General features: G+C 37.6%; 1 protein-coding gene and 1 non-coding gene across 3 annotated transcripts; both read left to right on the forward strand.

Annotated features, from left to right (window-relative positions):
- The first annotated feature begins 10758 nt into the window (after positions 1-10758).
- Positions 10759-14324, forward strand: LOC145137188 (MACPF domain-containing protein At4g24290-like). Of its 2 annotated transcripts, none has more exons than XM_079071329.1 (7): positions 10759-11515; positions 11674-11912; positions 12035-12236; positions 12560-12628; positions 12981-13170; positions 13255-13421; positions 13553-14324. In XM_079071329.1, exons 1-7 carry the CDS (start codon positions 11228-11230, stop codon positions 14243-14245), a joined length of 1848 nt encoding a protein of 615 aa, XP_078927455.1. In that variant the 5' UTR covers positions 10759-11227; the 3' UTR covers positions 14246-14324. The 2 variants fall into 2 exon arrangements, with proteins under 2 accessions (XP_078927455.1, XP_078927456.1); XM_079071330.1 differs by having other exon boundaries at positions 12984-13170.
- Positions 14325-14805: 481 nt separating this feature from the next.
- TRNAW-CCA (transfer RNA tryptophan (anticodon CCA)) lies at positions 14806-14877 on the forward strand. The gene has a single exon. It is a non-coding gene; the product is annotated as a tRNA-Trp (tRNA).
- The last annotated feature ends 2440 nt before the right edge of the window (positions 14878-17317 follow it).

Genomic DNA, 17317 nt, shown 5'->3' on the forward strand with positions numbered 1-17317 from the left:
CTCAAATCCATCAAGACATGAAGAAAAAGGACAAAATCAAGAGATCTAGTAACATGGAAAGGAAAATGTTGGATCTTGGACACTCACCAAGGTCCATGAGATGTGCTAGCTGAAGAAAATGATGCTTGCCAAGTAACTACTACACCAAGGGCTTCCTTTTCTATCAAAAATCACCAAAAAGCACTAAGAATGAGCTCACAAGTTCAATGGAGGCTAGGGTTAGGGTTTCTGAGTTTGAGAGGGAGATGGAGGCTAAATGATCACGAAACCCTAGCCTTAATGTTCTTTATATAGTGCCCAAAGCCCGAAATTAGGGTTTTTCACTAAAAACACTTGCCGCGTTGTGGCACCTAAGGCCACGTCGTGACGGGTCATTTAAATCTCGCGGTCTAAAACATTTCGCCACGTTGTGGTGATGCTCCACCACGCCGTGGCCACCCAAGTTAGAGTTAATACATAAAAAGTTGATTCATACCTGCAAAGGATGTTACACGTCTCCACCACTTGAATTAGAATTTGTCCTCGAAGTCCTCAACTACAAATAACTTAGGGTAGTACTCTCGCATCTCTGCCTCAGGCTCCCAAGTCCATTCAGAACCCTTCTGATGTTGCCACTGGACCTAGAACAATGATACCACCTTGTTGCGTAAGGTCTTCTTCTTCCTATCTATAATTGTCATCGGCCTCTCAACGTAGTCTAGCCGATCATTGACCTGAATAGCATCTAAAGGGACCACTGTTGAATCATCAGTTACACACTTCCGTAGCTGAGAAACGTGAAAGGTGTTGTGAATCTGACTGAGCTCCTCAGGCAGATCCAGTCGATAGGCTACCCTACCAACCTTCGCAATCACTCGAAACGGCCCAATATATCAGGGCCCCAACTTTCCCCTCTTCCTGAAGCGTATTACACCCTTCTAGGGTGATACCTTCAGTAAAACCATATCGCCAACCTGAAACTCCAACTCAGATCAACGTCTGTCAGCGTAACTCTTTTGCCGACTCTGAGTTGCATGCAATCTCTGCCTAATCTGTTGAACAAGCTTTGTCGTCTAGAGAACTACCTCGGTCTTCCCCATGACCCTGTGACCGACCTCTCCCCAACAGACTGGGGTACGACACTTCCTATCATAGAGAAGCTCAAATAGCGGCGCACCGATACTGGAGTTATAGTTGTTGTTGTAAGAAAACTCAACCAGGGGAAGTTAGGAGTCCTAACTCCCACTGAAATTGATCATAAAGGCTCACAACATATCCTCTAACGTTTGGATGGTCCTCTCGCTCTAGTCGTCTGTATGCAGATGATAAGCAATGCTAACGTGCAATCTCGTACCCACTTCCTCGTGGAACCTCTGCCAAAATCGAGAAGTGAACCGAACATCTCGATCAGATATAATGGAAACTGGGACACCATGTCGAGCGATAATCTCGCGCACATAAACATCAGCCAATTTCTCGGCCGAAGAGCTCTCCCAAATAGCTAGAATGTGGGCACTCTTGGTCAGATGGTCCACTATATCCCATATCGCATCAAATCCCTTAGCCGTATGAGGCAACTTCGTGATGAAATCCATAGTGATATGTTCCCATTTGCACACTGGAACCTCCAATGGCTGAAGTGTGCCATGCAGCCTCTGGTGCTCGACCTTCACCATCCGATAGGCCAAGCACATCTCAACATACCAAGATCTCCCTCTTCATACATGACCACCAGTAACTAAGTCGCAAATCCCGATACATCTTGGTAGCTCCAGGGTGTATCGAAAATCTAGAGTTATGTGCCTCCTCCAGCAGAGTTTGTCTGATCCCACCAAAATCCGGTACCCAAACCCAACCGCACCGGGTCAATAATCCACCGCTATCAGTAGAAAATATGTCGATATCACCCCTGATTCACTCCTGCTTATAATTATCTTTCTTGACTCCATCGGCCTGAGCCTCCTTAATCAAATCCAAAAGTGGCGCATCAATCGAAATCCTCATACATAAGCTCCCAACAGAAGAACTAGCTGACTTGCGGCTCAAAGCATCAATGACCACATTCGCTTTCCTTGAGTGATACATAATCTCACAGTCATAATCCTTGACTACGTCAAGCCACCTACGTTGTCTCATGTTCAGATTCGGCTGATTCATGAGATATCTCAAACTCTTGTGATCCGTGTAAATGGTACACCGGACCCCATATAGATAATGCCGCCAAATCTTGAGAGAAAACATCACCGCCACCAACTCCATATCATGTGTTGGATATTGAGCCTCATACGGCTTCAACTGCCTAGAAGCATAAGTAATCACCATCCCTCTTTGCATGAGTACTGCCCCAAACCAGTGATGGATGCATCACAATATACAACAATATCCTCAACACCCTCAGGAAGAGTCAACATTAGGGCCTCACATAACTTTTGTCTCAATGTTTCAAATGCAGCATGCTGCTCAGGCCCCTAGTGAAAATCCAATCCCTTCCTCGTCAGACGAGTGAGGGGTACAACAACCTTGAAGAAATCCTGAATAAATCTGGAGTAACTTCTACTCACAAGAACCACCACAAAGGGACCAAAACCATAACAAAATACCACTTAGATAGATCTATATGAAAGAGTTATCAAGGTTGAGACTTTATACCTCCAGAAGATAGATCTAGGTGTACAAAGCTTGGATCTAAAAGCTCTAAGTCAATCAATGACTCTTCAAGAAGCTCCTTCTTCTTCCTCAAGCACCAAAACACACTTAAGCCACTATGAAGCTCAAGAATCACTCAAATGGAGGCTAGGGTTTCGTTCTTAGGGTTAGAGAGTATGGAGCCTGAAGAATAGAAGATGTTTGGGTCCGTAATGATGCTTATAAAGGGGCCAAACCCTAAAAACGAGTTTTTGAAACAGCCCAGTGAACGTCCTGCGTTCCCTTAGAGAACGCCCAGCGTTCCCAAGTTGGCCCGCGTCCAATTTCCTTTTGAACGCCATGCGTTCCCACCTGGTACGTCATGCGTACCCGTTTTGGCCCAAAACCCCTCTAACTTCAAATGGTCATAACTTTTGCATCCCTTATCCATTTTCGACGTTCTTTATATCCACAGAAAGGTAACGAGAAGACCTACACTTCTATCAACTTTATTTAGCCTGAAAACCAACCGAAGTTAAATCCAAAATTCATAAAAGGCCGAACCAACGCCTTTACCGATACCCTTGGGCTCTAAAACACAAACTGAACTCTTTCATCACATAACCAACATTACCCACATCCAAATGGTCTAAACCTTTCTTCAAGGGTCCTAAGTATGCTAATACTCAATCCTTGATCACCACCCCGAAATGGGAAATGATTCGAAACAGGACGTTACATTTGGATTGGGCTTTGGCCTTGGGCCATGTTAGAGGAAGAGTAAAAAGGTCTTTTAACCTAATTTGGAATCTTAATGTGAGTCAGGACCTAATTATTAGTTAAATGTTATTCTGGTATTTGATAGCGCGGGGATTTTAGCAGATATGCAGTTAGAGTTTTATCTGTGGGTTTCAGCTGTCTGAGGTGAGTCTTCTCACTATACTATGGGTCGAAGGCATCAATGCCAGCCCATTGGCTTATGTATTATAGGAAGACCAGGGGGTGGCCCTTGGCATTTATATGAAAGACCCGGAGGTGGCTCCTGGCAAATCAGTATGCAAGACCAGGGTTCGGATCCTGGCAGTTAAGTAGATAGTTAGTTATAGATTGTATGCTAGTTGTCTCGGTGATGCTTGCATGGAAGACCAGGAGGTGGCTTCTGGCACTTGTATGTAAGACCTAGGGTTCCCCCCCCCCCCCGCCTGGTAAGAAAAGATCATGATACGGCTCATGGCATAATGGCAAAACTATGGTTGGCACATAGCACACTCTATTGCATGTTTGATATGTATGACTCGTATGTTATGTATGGTATATGGTATTTGGGGAACTCACTAATCTTTGTGCTTATAGTTGTTGTTTATGGTTTTAGGTACTTCCAGTTCAAAAGGGAAGGACTCGGCTTGATCGCAGCGCATACACCTATATTTTCCACAATCTTGAGATTTTGGGATTGTACTTTGATAACTGTTTTTATTATAAAATATCTTTAAGGATTTGAGTAAATTATAAATGGGTGTTTTGGTTGTTTTAAAAATGAAATTTTTACCTTCGTATTTTGGGGCGTTACAATTTTATATCACTTTCTAAAGGGTAACAAAAAGCATTTTTGAAAAGTCCAAAGACCCCAACAGTGTAATTAATATTTGTTAAACAACTACATTTAAAATAAAAATAATAAATTATATTAATTTAAAATTAAAAGTGCATAACATTAAATTAAAACATATTAAACATGACATTAAAAATAAAATTTAAGCATGCATTGCAATCTATTTTTTAGACTCTTTCACAACATTCCAAAACTCTAAATACTTTAATAGTTCTCCATTTTTTGCATTAAAAACGTGAAGGGCTTGTTTAAAATGATTTCACCAGCATCATTTTTACCATCATCTTCATCATTTTGATAACTTCTTCTCAAGTTATTAAAAAAGTGTTGAACTACGATATTGTGTTGTTTATGGACTTGCATTTTGTGTAAACTTGCTCTTTCGTTTGGTAATTACCTTCATTCATTTTGATGAGAAAGCGTGTGGTAACTTTCGTCTAAAAACTTCCCCAATTATGATCATTATAGACCATAGGGTCCTCCGATACATCAATCCATGCACAACCCAAATATTTTTGTTTAGTTAAGGTTCATGGTGTCATCACATACATTCCATTGTTTGAAGAAGACATTTTCTGAATATGGAATTAAGAGAGGCAAGACTAGGGTTGAATGTTTGAGTTAGTGTTGAAGATTTGAGAGTTTAAAATATATGAATAGAAAAAGATTCGTAACAATATATTGCATTTCCAATACAATCTTAGTGATTAATATTCGTAATGATTTCACATAATAACCATTGAAAGCTTTACGTCAATGCAATGTAATAATTAATTGTATTCCCACACTATAATATCATTTAAAATAAATTTTTAAAACGCACTATTGTAACACCTGGTTTTGAAAGCGTTTGATTGTATCTTCGAAGGCCAAGGGTATAAGTGTAATCTGACGATTCGGTCTTTTATGGGTCTCGGGTTTTATTCGAAAGGTTTTAAGGTTTGGGGTGTAGCTAGGAGCGTAGGGCTTCTTGCCACCTTTTTGTGGATATAAAGTTCGTCGGAAACGGACTTAGAACGAAGAAGTTATAGTACTTTGAAGTTGTTGGCAGAATTGGTCCCTGAATGGAAAAGCTTGCATTTCAGCCCATGCATGCAAGGTGGCAACTAGGTGGGTACGCCCAGCGTAAGCTGGGGTACGCCCAGCGTAGTGTGGATAAGTGAAAAACGGGAGGTTCAGGCAGTACACCCAGCGTACTGGAATTACGCCCAGCGTAGTGACCAGGATTGTCAAACCCTAAATGTGCACTATTTAAGCAACTTAAGACTCAAGGCTCTTCATTCTTTCAGCCCCCACTGCACCTTAAGCCTCTTTTCGAAACCCTAACCCTAATTGTGAGTATGTGAGCTTGGAAGGCCATCTTTGAGTGTATTTTTAGTGTTCTTGAAGAATAGTGATCATCTTGGATACTCATTGATCAAGGAAGAGCTTTTGGATCCAGGTTCCCCAGCTCATTTGCAAGTCTCATAAGGTATAAAGTTTCTATCTTGCTATCTTATAGCTTAAGATCTAGATTAGGGCTTGTTTGGTGCTTCTTATGATCATATGGACTATCTTTTAGGAGTTTGAGCAACTCTAGAGATTGGGAAGAGTAGATCCGAGGTCCTTTGGTCCATCTACCTCATAAAAGTGTAGTCTTGATGTGTACTTTAACCTCATGCATGGATCAAGACCCTTGGAAAGGTCTTAATGGGTTGTTGGGAACATATGGAGCATGTAAAGGCATAAAGTTGGCAACTTCATGCCTTAAGACGTCTTAATGGACTGAGATCTGGAGTTAGATGTTGAAATCCCAAGTATTAAGTGCTTAATAGCCATTTGTGCATGACTGACTTGTACGCTGTGCGTAGCAGCATGTACGCAGCGCGTACTGATCAAACCCTAGTACGCTAAGCGTACTGAAGGGGTACGCTGAACGTACGCACTCAATACGATTTCGGGCTTCGTGTGGGCTGTACGCCTTTCTGGGCCTTGACCAGTTTTGGGCCTGGACTTGTTTTGGATTGGTGGACCAATTTATCTGTTTTGGGCCATGATTCCTATGGTTGGGCCTTATTGGGCCATATGGCCCATTTAAATAGTTTTGGACATAGATTTTAGGCCCGTTAGTAAGGAGAGACTTTTGGGCCATTGTGAAAGGTCTTGGGCTAAAAAGGTGTTTGGACTTTAGGATAGGGTCCAATAAGGGTTTTGGCCCAATTTGGAAATTGGGCCACTAATGGGCTTCTATGGAGTTTAGGGTTTTTGACTCTATTGGTTTTGGACTTAGGCCTTATTTAAGTATCTCGTGGGCCAGGGGTAAAATGGTCATTTTACCCAAGTATGGATTATAGATCATGGTATAGAACCCAATTGCTAATTGGGTGATATTTTGGTATTGATAGCTCGGGAGGTCGGCAGGGCAGCAGCTAAGGAGTTCTTGCAGGAAGCTTCTGCATTTGAGGTGAGTCTTCTCACCATACCAATGGGTCTAAGGCACCAAGGCCGGCCCATGTGAGGGTTCCCATGGCTTTCCAGGCTAAGACCATGTGGGGGTTCCCATGGCAGTGGGCTAAGACCACGTTGGGATTCCAGTGGCACCCGGTGTAAGACCCTGGAGGGTTTCCAGGGCATCCTTATATGTTTGTATGTTTAGCTCATATGTTTGTACGTATAGTTTGCATTATGACTTGTCTGGAAGGAAGACCTTGTGGGGGTTCCCACGGCAGGAAGACCATGTGGGGGTTCCCATGGCAGATAAGAACATGTAGGGGTTCCCGTGGCACTAGGTGTAAGACCGTGGAGGGTTTCCATGGCTTCCTTATATGATTATATGCAGGGCTTATGTGGTAGAGATAGCTTTTACAGCTAATATGATATGTGTTACGTTGATTGTGTGTGGGGTATGCTATTGGGAACTCACTAAGCTTTGTGCTTACGGTTTGCAGTTTTGGTTTCAGGTGTCATCGATTTGGAAAAGAAGAGCTCGGATTGATCGCAGTGCACACACCTATGATTTCCGCAATGAGTGATTTTGGGATGAACTCTGATAAATGTTTTAATCAACAATGTTTTGGAATGATTGGAATAAATGATATCTATGTTTGAGTTATATTAAAAATGAAAATTTTACGCCTGATTTTGGGTCGTTACAACTATTAATATATATATATATATATATATATATATATATATATATATATATATATATATCAACATAGTTACAAAAATATTATAAATATGGTTTAATATTTACGATTTATGTTAAATTCAAATTTCTAATCCCGAACATGCCTCCCTTCATACTTTAGTATTTAACAATAAAATTCAAGAGAGACAATAGGGTTGAAGTTTTCGGCAAAAAACTGGTTTCGAAGAATCTTTCTTCCTTGATAACATTATTTCTTCTACAACAAAGTCAGTCTCCATTGTCTAATACCACACTCTTCTCAATGAAGATAGTTTGCTGCCTTTAAGAGAGTTTGTCAAAATCGATAAAATCCGAATGGTCCCTCCTAAAATTTCGACCACGGATTTTTTTAGTATCATATATTATTTATACTTGGCATAAAGATGGTTGGTGGGTGTGGAAGATTATCAGTAAAATAGGCGAAAATTATTTGATGTATTTTCAACATCTAAAAGAATAGCTTTTATTCGGTATATATGGACTAATGATTCATCAAGACTGGGTTGATGATATTTAGGTTAATTTATGAAAAAAAAAACAAGAAAATGTTAGATTGTGTTTTTAAATATATGTTTTTCGAATATTGTAATGTTCAGATTTGTCAAATGGTTAAATTACATACTTGTTGATGTGAATATCTTTAGTGCGTGTATGTATTTATAAGTCTGGGTATATCATATATCTTTGTGTGTATGTTTAGGTTGGGCATGTCTGGACTTTGAATTTATGTTTGACGAACATGTAAATGTTATTTACTTTAGCAAAATTGAGTATTTCCATTAGAGGCTCAACCCGACTAGGCGTAGATCACAAAGGTTCGATTATGTGCTCTTTAGTTTACCACTAATATGTGTAAATACAAACATCATATTGTATAAAAGTTCACACAATGTTGTAACCGTCTATTTTTGTTGTGAAATTTAAGTGAACTTGTTTTGAAGATCAATACTTTCGTGTCCGTGTTCACACGAGCCTATCACCTAGTATGATTATATAAGACGAAAGTTAAGCAATATGTTCTTTTCACAAAAACAAACTTCCAACCGTTCAACAAAGTCTAGAAGTAAATCCAAATAATTTTCAGAAATTACATTGTAAAGAAACCCACAACAACCTATAGTCGGATCTTGTGAAGAATATTGCAAACCTCTATATACCCAACATATATGACTAGTTTGTTTATTAGTTATACCTTTTACTATTAATTAGTTGTATTTTTTATTGATAAAATGTTATTTTGATTATTAGTTTCATATTTTTATTAGTAAAGTTTTGTTCTTATTAGTTTTTGTTTATGTTCAAAAAGTGAAATTAGAGAGATGAGAAAGACAGTACCATCTTTTATGTATGAAAGGTGGTTTAAGCCTTTAAGGATGAAATAATAAATAAAATAAATAAATAAATAAATAAAAAGTAAAAAACTGATATGATAGTTATATAGAAGAGAGATCGTTAAAGATGGGGTGGACAAATTATACCCGTGAGTTTTTAATATTTTTAATATTATTTTACTTTTTTCATGTATAGATTGATATTTAATATAGGGAAAATGACTTATATGGGTAAGTATGTTTCAAAATCGTTCAAAAAATACCATTCAAGTTTGGTGTGTCCAAAAAACACAATCCAAGTAAAACATTTGTATAAAAAACACCAACGAAGTACATTCTTTGTTCAAATTTGACATTTGGTAACCGGCAATTACCGGTAAAAAATAAGTAAAGGAAAAAAAACAATAGGAAATGACTCAAAGAGGTAACTATGTTTCAAAATCGTTCAAAAAACATCATCCAAGTTTGGTATGTTCAAAAAACACCATCCAAGTAAACTTTTTGTACAAAAAACACCAACAAACTATATGTTTTGTTCAAATATTACCCACCGGTAATTGGTTCTTACAGGTTAAATGATAACTTGGCTTAACTATTATGACATGGCATAATAATGATTGACAAAACAATAAATGATATATTCCTCCACTAAAAACCGATTTAGGGTTTCTTCATGAACGAATGACTTCTTCTTCTCCTATGATTGCTCTTCTTCTTCTAAAGTGATGATCTCGAACTCAAGTCCAAAACCCTAAAACTTTTCTATCATAAACCCAAACTTCATAAAGGCTCGAACTGATACTTACTGATATGCCCTTGGGCTCAAACACAAACCGAACACTCGGTCCCTACTCGGTTGGACTTTGGAATGACGAAATCTAATTTAGCATTAAGGTAACACTAAGAATTGCAATCTGAAGGCCATAACCCTCAGGATGGCTGTCTGATGCCTAAATTAGCTCCCGTAGATATAAAGAATGACGAAATCACACTTAGAATGAAGAAGTTATGGCCTTCGGAAGATTGGCGGTTCTTGACCCTAGTCGAGTACGTTGGGCGTACGCTAGGAGTACGTCGGGCGTACTGGCTCGACATCCGGATATGATGGGACTATGCACATACTTGTTTAAGTTAGACCTCGGGCCCACCTGATTGTAGCAGGTCATTTTTTGGCTAAGGCCATGTTGGGGGTTCTTGGGCCATATTAGGCCTTAGATGCCTTGTAGTTGGGCTTGGATGCCTTTTTGGGCTTTTTATAGATTTGGGCCTTAGGGGGAGGGAGGTCCATTGAGGCAGGGGTAAAGGAGCCCTTTTTGCCTTAAGTTAAGAATTAGGGTTTTGGACTTGAGTTCGAGATCATCACTTTAGAAGAAGACGAGCAATCATAGGAGAAGAATAAGTCATTCGTTCATGAAGAAACCCTAAATCGGTTTTTAAAGGAGGAATATATCATTTATTGTTTTGTCAATCATTATCATGCCATGTCATAATAGTTAAGCCAAGTTATCATTTAACCTATAAGAACCAGTTACCGGTGGGTAATATTTGAACAAAACATATAGTTTGTTGGTGTTTTTTGTACAAAAAATTTACTTGGATGATGTTTTTTGAACATACCAAACTTGGATGGTGTTTTTTGAACGATTTTGAAACATAGTTACCTCTTTGAGTCATTTCCTATTGTTTTTTTTCCTTTACTTATTTTTTACCGGTAATTGCCGGTTACCAAATGTCAAATTTGAACAAAGAATGTACTTCGTTGGTGTTTTTTTATACAAATGCTTTACTTAGATAGTGTTTTTTGGACAGTGTTTTTTAGACACACCAAACTTGAATGATAATTTTTTGAACGATTTTGAAACATAGTTACCAATATAAGTCATTTTCCCTTTAATATTAATAATAATTTTAAAAGGACCCTGTATTATAAATTTGTTAATATATTTTAATTTGTTAATGTAGCCATTAATATTTAAAAAATAAAAATAAAAAACTCCTTTATAAATCCCCATTGTCATCCCTACTCGGTTGCGTGTCTGGCTCATAAATCAATATCCAAATAATCACTTCACTCCTGTCGATTCCACCATCGAATTCGTTAATGGATTCTCTTTCTCCCTTTTAATATCATTAATTAAAGAACGATTTGTGGGTCAAAAGCTCTTCAAGTCTTAGTCAACTTTAGCCCCTGCTTTATTTTTTTTCTTACCACCCCCAAATCCCTCGAATCACTCCATAGATCTCACACCCAGCTCTACCATCTAGGGTTCTTGATGAAATCTCGCTCTTGAACCGGATTTACTGGTGTTTCTGCTGGTATCTTGCATGAAATAGCAGAACAAAGTTTGGCAAGTGTTTACAGCGACTCAATCGACACCCACACGTCCATTTCTATGGAGTTTTAAGTGGGGCTAACTTCGGCTGAAGTGTATTAGACAACACTGGTTTATAAACTGGGTGAGATGCATTTGTAGAGTAAATTCATTCTGCTCGGAGGATTTCAAGTTAAAAATGGCGCTCAAGCTTCCAGCTGCTGAAGCTGCAAATTTTGCGATTCAATCGATTGGATGTGGTTATGATATCTCATTAGATCTGAGGCTTAAGTATCGCAAAGGTGAATCTTTCTCAGATGTTGGTGCTAATCAAAATCGAAATTGCCGTTTGATCGAAATTGAGGAGGATGAAGGTAGAGACATTGTGCTTCCTGGTGGTCTTCTAATCCCTAATGTATCTAAATCCATCAAATGTGATAAAGGCGAGCGTACTCGATTTCGGTCTGATGTTCTCTCTTTTCAGCAGGTATGGATAACTTTACTTTTTTTGTGCTTTTAATTACTACTTTATATGCAATGATGTATCTGCTTTAATCATGCGGTTTGAATTTCCTTATGCTATTTCTTTCTAGAAATGGATAAATTTGCCTTTAATATATAAGTTTCTGCATTTTTTATGGGCAGATGTCGGAGCAATTCAATCAGGAAATTTCATTAACTGGGAAAATTCCTTCAGGCCTCTTTAACACCATGTTTGAATTTTCTGGAAGTTGGCAGAAAGATGCATCCAGTACCAAAACCCTAGCTTTTGATGGCATTTTCATCTCTTTGTACACTGTTGCATTAGAAAAATCTCAAATGGTACTCTGTGATCATGTCAAAAATGCTGTTCCTTCTTCATGGGAGCCTGCTTTGTTAGCAAGGTTTAGATTCAAACCTTTTCATACCCTTAAATCTTTCAATGCTAGACATATATATGTCATCTGTCTTTTTATTCATTGATAAAATTATTTATATTTCTTCCCTCTTCTGTTCATTCTTCAAGGTTTATTGAAACTTTTGGCACTCATATAATTGTGGGTGTAAAAATGGGTGGAAAAGATGTGATATATATGAAACAACAGCATGCATCATCTCTTGAGCCTGCTGATGTACAGAAAAAGCTAAAGGCAATGGCAGACAAGAGATTTGTGGACTCTGATGGACAATTTATCGTTGATTCTGAACACATTTCTCAAAATGACAAGGTATATTTGTTATGGGAAAATTGCAGGAAATAGCAACCTACTTTACTCTTTTGTACCAATATAGGCAATGTACTTTACTTTTTAACACTAATAACAATGTATTCATGTTTCCTTACCCATAATAGCAATGTACTTACATTTTTTTGGTAATAGCAGTATATAATTAATAACTTGTCAAATGTAATATAAGTATGTTGCTATTATGGGTAATATAGAAAACTACATTGCCGATATTGCTATTTCCCACAATTTGCCTTTTTTGTTATTTGTTGTTTATTCTTTAGATTGTTTATAATCATCTTATCAGGCTATTTTTGATTCAGTATAACAACAGAGAGCACAGACTAAGATTTGCAGATACAGACCCCTCTAGCTCTTATACTTACAAAGAGGTATCTTCTTGTAATTTTTTTCCTATGATATAACTGAATTTCTATGATTTGTTTTAGTGTTAAATGCAAGAAATAGCAACATACTTTCATTGATACGTCCTTTATATCATCTTACTTGTATTTCTTCATATTATATCATTATATGTTGAAATTTGTACCCAGATATAGTAGTGGCATCCAAATTAAAAGCAATTTTCACTGCTTAATTTGGTAGATTTTCAAATTTATAATGTCCTAATAAGAAAAAAAGTTGAAAGTAGAATGCTATAACATAAAGAAATGAAAGTAGGATGCTGTAATACAAAAAGTAAATCAAAGCACATTGCTAAAATTGATTGTTTTCAATTGATAGCAGGATCTTGTAAGCATTTGCAAAAGGAGAGGTGGAAGTGATGATAGGAACTTAAAACATAATGAGTGGTTACATACAGTACAATCAGAACCAGATGTGATCACAATGTCCTTCATTCCCATAACCTCTTTGCTTAATGGTGTTTCGGGAAGTGGATACTTGAGTCATGCCATAAATCTCTATTTACGCTGTGAGAAAAATGACCATTTTACCCTTCTGTCTAGATCAGGTTGATTTTTCAGTTAAAACAATAACATTAAGGTTTTATTTACAGATAAACCACCGATCGAAGAGCTCCATCAGTTTTTGGAATTTCAGCTACCGAGACAGTGGGCCCCGGTGTTCAGTGATCTCCCCCTGGGCCCACAACGTAAGCAGCAAAGTACAGCGTCTTTACAGTTCAGCTTTTTTGGGCCCAAGCTCTATGTGAATACCAATCCGGTAATTTCAACTTTTCTTTTTTCTCAATGAGCTTAATGTGTTAAGCACTTATCAACTTAATTTCTTTTATTTTGGAATATAAGGGTAAAATGGTCATTTACTTTCTAATCATTTTACTTTTTGTTAAATAGGTTGATGTAGGAAAGAGACCCGTAACGGGACTCCGGCTTTACCTCGAAGGTAAAAGAAGCAACCGGTTAGCAATCCACCTCCAACACCTCTCCTCCCTCCCAAAAATCTTCCAACTTGAAGACTCCGTAACCGGAACCGGAATCTACAATTCCGATTCCGACGACCGTCGCTACTACGAAAAAGTCCAATGGAAACACTTCTCCCATGTCTGCACCGCCCCGGTCGAATCCGAAGACGAACACTCAATCGTAACCGGGGCCCACTTACACGTAGGGGACCACGGCTTCAAAAAAGTCCTCTTCTTACGTCTCCACTTTTCAAAACTTCTCGGTTGCACTGCAACCAAGAATCCAGAATGGGACGGATCCCCGGGCTTAGCCCGGAAATCCGGCCTCATTTCGACTCTGATAAGTCACCATTTTACCGCGGTCTTAAAACCGCAACCTCAACCCGTTGACATTAACATAAACTCGGCTATTTATCCCGGGGGCCCGCCGGGCCCGGTTCAAGCACCGAAGTTGTTGAAGTTTGTGGACACAACGGAGATGATGCGGGGCCCACAAGAGAGCCCGGGGTATTGGGTTGTGTCTGGGGCCCGGCTTGTTGTGGATAAGGGAAAGATTTCGCTTCGGGTCAAGTATTCTTTGTTGACTTTGGTATTGCCCGATGAAGAAGAAGAAATGGTGGATTAGGTGATGATATGTTGTAGGTTGTTTTGAACTTTGTATTTTGGAGATATTAAGGTTATATAATGTTTTTTTTTTGTTTCAAGTGATTTGCGTTAGTTATATCTGTTTCGACTTTGGTTTTTTCTTTTCTTTTTTCCCTGTGTGTGATGTGTAAAGAAAAGAAGGTACATTTGTGGTGTTTTGGGGTTGGTTTTCCGAGCAAATTGCAACGGTATGTATGAAGGTGACAGTGTTCGATTAATTTATTTATAAATGAAGTGATTTGGATAATATTTTATGTTTGAATTTAGTGGGTGAAATACGATAAGTTCAGCTTAAAAGGAAAGGAAAGGGGGAATTTGAGGATTTTACTTAAAACCTTACATTTAATTGTTTGTAATTATATAATTTAATATTAGATAAGAGACTTGGTTACGTAATTGGTAATTGAAGATGATGTGGAAGTCATTTTCAATCTGAAAAGTATAAAGAAATTTCATAATTGATCGACTCTGTTATAACTTATAAAGGCTGGCTATTGTGTCGACAAAATAAATACACATTGCTTAACGTTTAAAGCAAAGGGATCCGTGGCGCAATGGTAGCGCGTCTGACTCCAGATCAGAAGGTTGCGTGTTCGATTCACGTCGGGTTCAATCCCCTCTAAATCCCATCTATTTTTGTTGGACTTTCACAAATTACCCTTATACACTATTCTTATATACTTTCCTTTGAATCATTTGTACACTTCCCTAGTTCCCTTTGCATCTTCGTCATATAAAAAGAGAAACTCAGATTCAAGTGTGTGTATTAGTTAAACGTGATTTACCTCATTATACACCTGTGGCACATATATTCTTGTCACTAACATATACTTGAAAAGCAAAGTCATAACTTGTATAAATTATAACAGAAATTAAATATAGTTCGTATACATATAAAATGGTGATAAGTGTCATATTTTGATAATATTTTAATATATCTGTCATCATTAATAACAAGACATTTAATTTCTCAAATTATAATTATTAATAATAGCGTCTAATGTAAATTATTAATAATAATTTCAATTTTTTTTGTCATATAGGAAATGTTTTCCTCAAGAGCACACAACTTTGAAGATCAAAGTTCTGTTACATGTTGTAAGGGTAGGAGTTGACATGTTGGCGAAGGTGTATCAAGACATATATACATTAGAAAGAGTTAAGAAAAGTTGCAGAAATTTTTGTTTAGTGGGTGATTAAATGTATAAGGTCAAGTTTATAAATTTATTCAGTTTAGCTAGTAATTACAAAACCATACAGATAATAAAATTCAGGTGATTTGAGGTAGAACCGGTCTAAAAAAACCGAGATTGAACCGGTCTAAAACAAGATTGAACCGAAAAAGATCGGCCTCAAAAAAACGGGATCGAAAAAAGACCGGCCTGAGAAAAAAAAAGACCGTTCCGAGACTGGTCCTAGAAAAAATAGAAAAAGACTGGACCGTTTCGAGACTGGACCGTTTCGAGATCAGTCTGATCTAAAAAAACGGAAGCCAAAATATCATTTGTGTAATTAATTATATATATTTTTTAAACACAGATTACCCAACTTTTTCCCTTCATTATTTTATTAAATTTTATTGTACCATTTTTAGTAATTCTTAATGTATTATTTTGATGATAATGACAAAAAACTCGAAACCTAAACAAAAACACCGAAAAATATCAAAACCGAACAGAAAAAAAAAACCCAAAAGTTGAATCGAAAAAAGGTCCATGTAAAGAATGTGAGACCAAATTGAAAAAGATCAACATCGGTTCTAAAAAGACCAGTCCAATAAAAGAGCGGACCAACTCAAGACCGCTTGAGATTGATCCAAAAAAAAAAAGAATATTTCGAAACCAATTCCAAAAAACCAAACAGTTTCAAAGAACGATAAAAAAATTGTTGCAATTTGAGGTATAAAAAGTTCACAATTTCAATAATATATATAATTCAACACAATTTGGGCCCACACACACTTTGAGCCCTTTTTTATTTGGATAAATTATAGCAATTCGTTCATCGTGAATGTATCAACACACCTTTTACTCCCTATTTTTATTTGGATAAATTATAGGGGTTTTGGTGTGAGAAATGAAGGCACTATCGCATGCTATTTATAGGCTGAATTTTGGACCTACTCGTCGAGTTTTGGCCTCCAACTCGTCGAGTTGGTGCCACATGTCACCCTCTGGTGGCAAGGCTTGGGGAGAAAGCAATGGTCCAGATTAAGTCACGTCACCCCTTTCGCAGCAGCACAATTCCGACTTTTAAATTCCGTAACTTTTGTATATGAGCTCCGTTTTCGATGTTCTTTGTATCCACATGTAGGTGGAGACGTACTCTACAACTTTCTTTTAGACTCTGTTGGCTAATTCTCGACCGATTTTAAATTTAACAGTATGAGAAGATTACACTGTTAATGACTGTCTAAAATTCATAACTTCTACATACGGACTCCGTTTTCGAATGTCTTTTTATCGTTGAACTCATATTAATGAGATCTTCAATTCTCATTTAGGTTGTGTTGGCTAAAAATAGATCGATCTAAAATTCAAATTCCAGGTTGTGCACTGCTATGCTAAATTTTAGAAAAATCATAATTTCCTCATACGAAGTCAAATTTTGACATATTTTTTATGCACGTTCTCGGTTTAACGTATACTACGAATTTTGTTTAGATCGCTAAGGCTAAAAAGTAATTTATCAAAAATTCACTTTTTACGTTACGCGGGGTCGTGCCGGTTTTGCCGTAAAACTTTGACGGGTCATAACTTCTTCGTTATAACTCGGATTTCGGCGTTCTTTATATGTACGGAACCCTTGTGGCATATACTATAACTTGGTTAAGATTATTTACTCTAAATAATCTTCCATAAACGCTTATTGTGTCTAAATTAACTAGCCCGAATCCGCAGGCGTTACAGGTGACTCATAGTACCGGTTCTTGGATTCGGGTGAGCTGTACGGTTTATCTGTTAGATTGTGAGTTGAGTTTTATCACTATAATTTGTATTGTAGTATGTATCCTTTGTGTGCAGGATGTTGATATGTTGTAGTGGTCTGTTAG

Source organism: Lactuca virosa, chromosome 9 (assembly GCF_052849685.1).
Source record: "Lactuca virosa cultivar CGN04683 chromosome 9, Lactuca_virosa_CGN04683_v6, whole genome shotgun sequence".
Classification (NCBI taxonomy): Eukaryota; Viridiplantae; Streptophyta; class Magnoliopsida; order Asterales; family Asteraceae; genus Lactuca; species Lactuca virosa.

Excerpts from the sequence above, each read along its gene's own strand:
- LOC145137188 (XM_079071329.1), top strand. The coding sequence starts at position 11,228 with ATGGCGCTCAAGCTTCCAGCTGCTGAAGCTGCAAATTTTGCGATTCAA. Across the intron at positions 11,516-11,673 it reads ATGTTCTCTCTTTTCAGCAG|ATGTCGGAGCAATTCAATCA; the intron begins GTATGGATAACT and ends TTTTATGGGCAG. Across the intron at positions 12,237-12,559 it reads ACATTTCTCAAAATGACAAG|TATAACAACAGAGAGCACAG; the intron begins GTATATTTGTTA and ends TTTTTGATTCAG.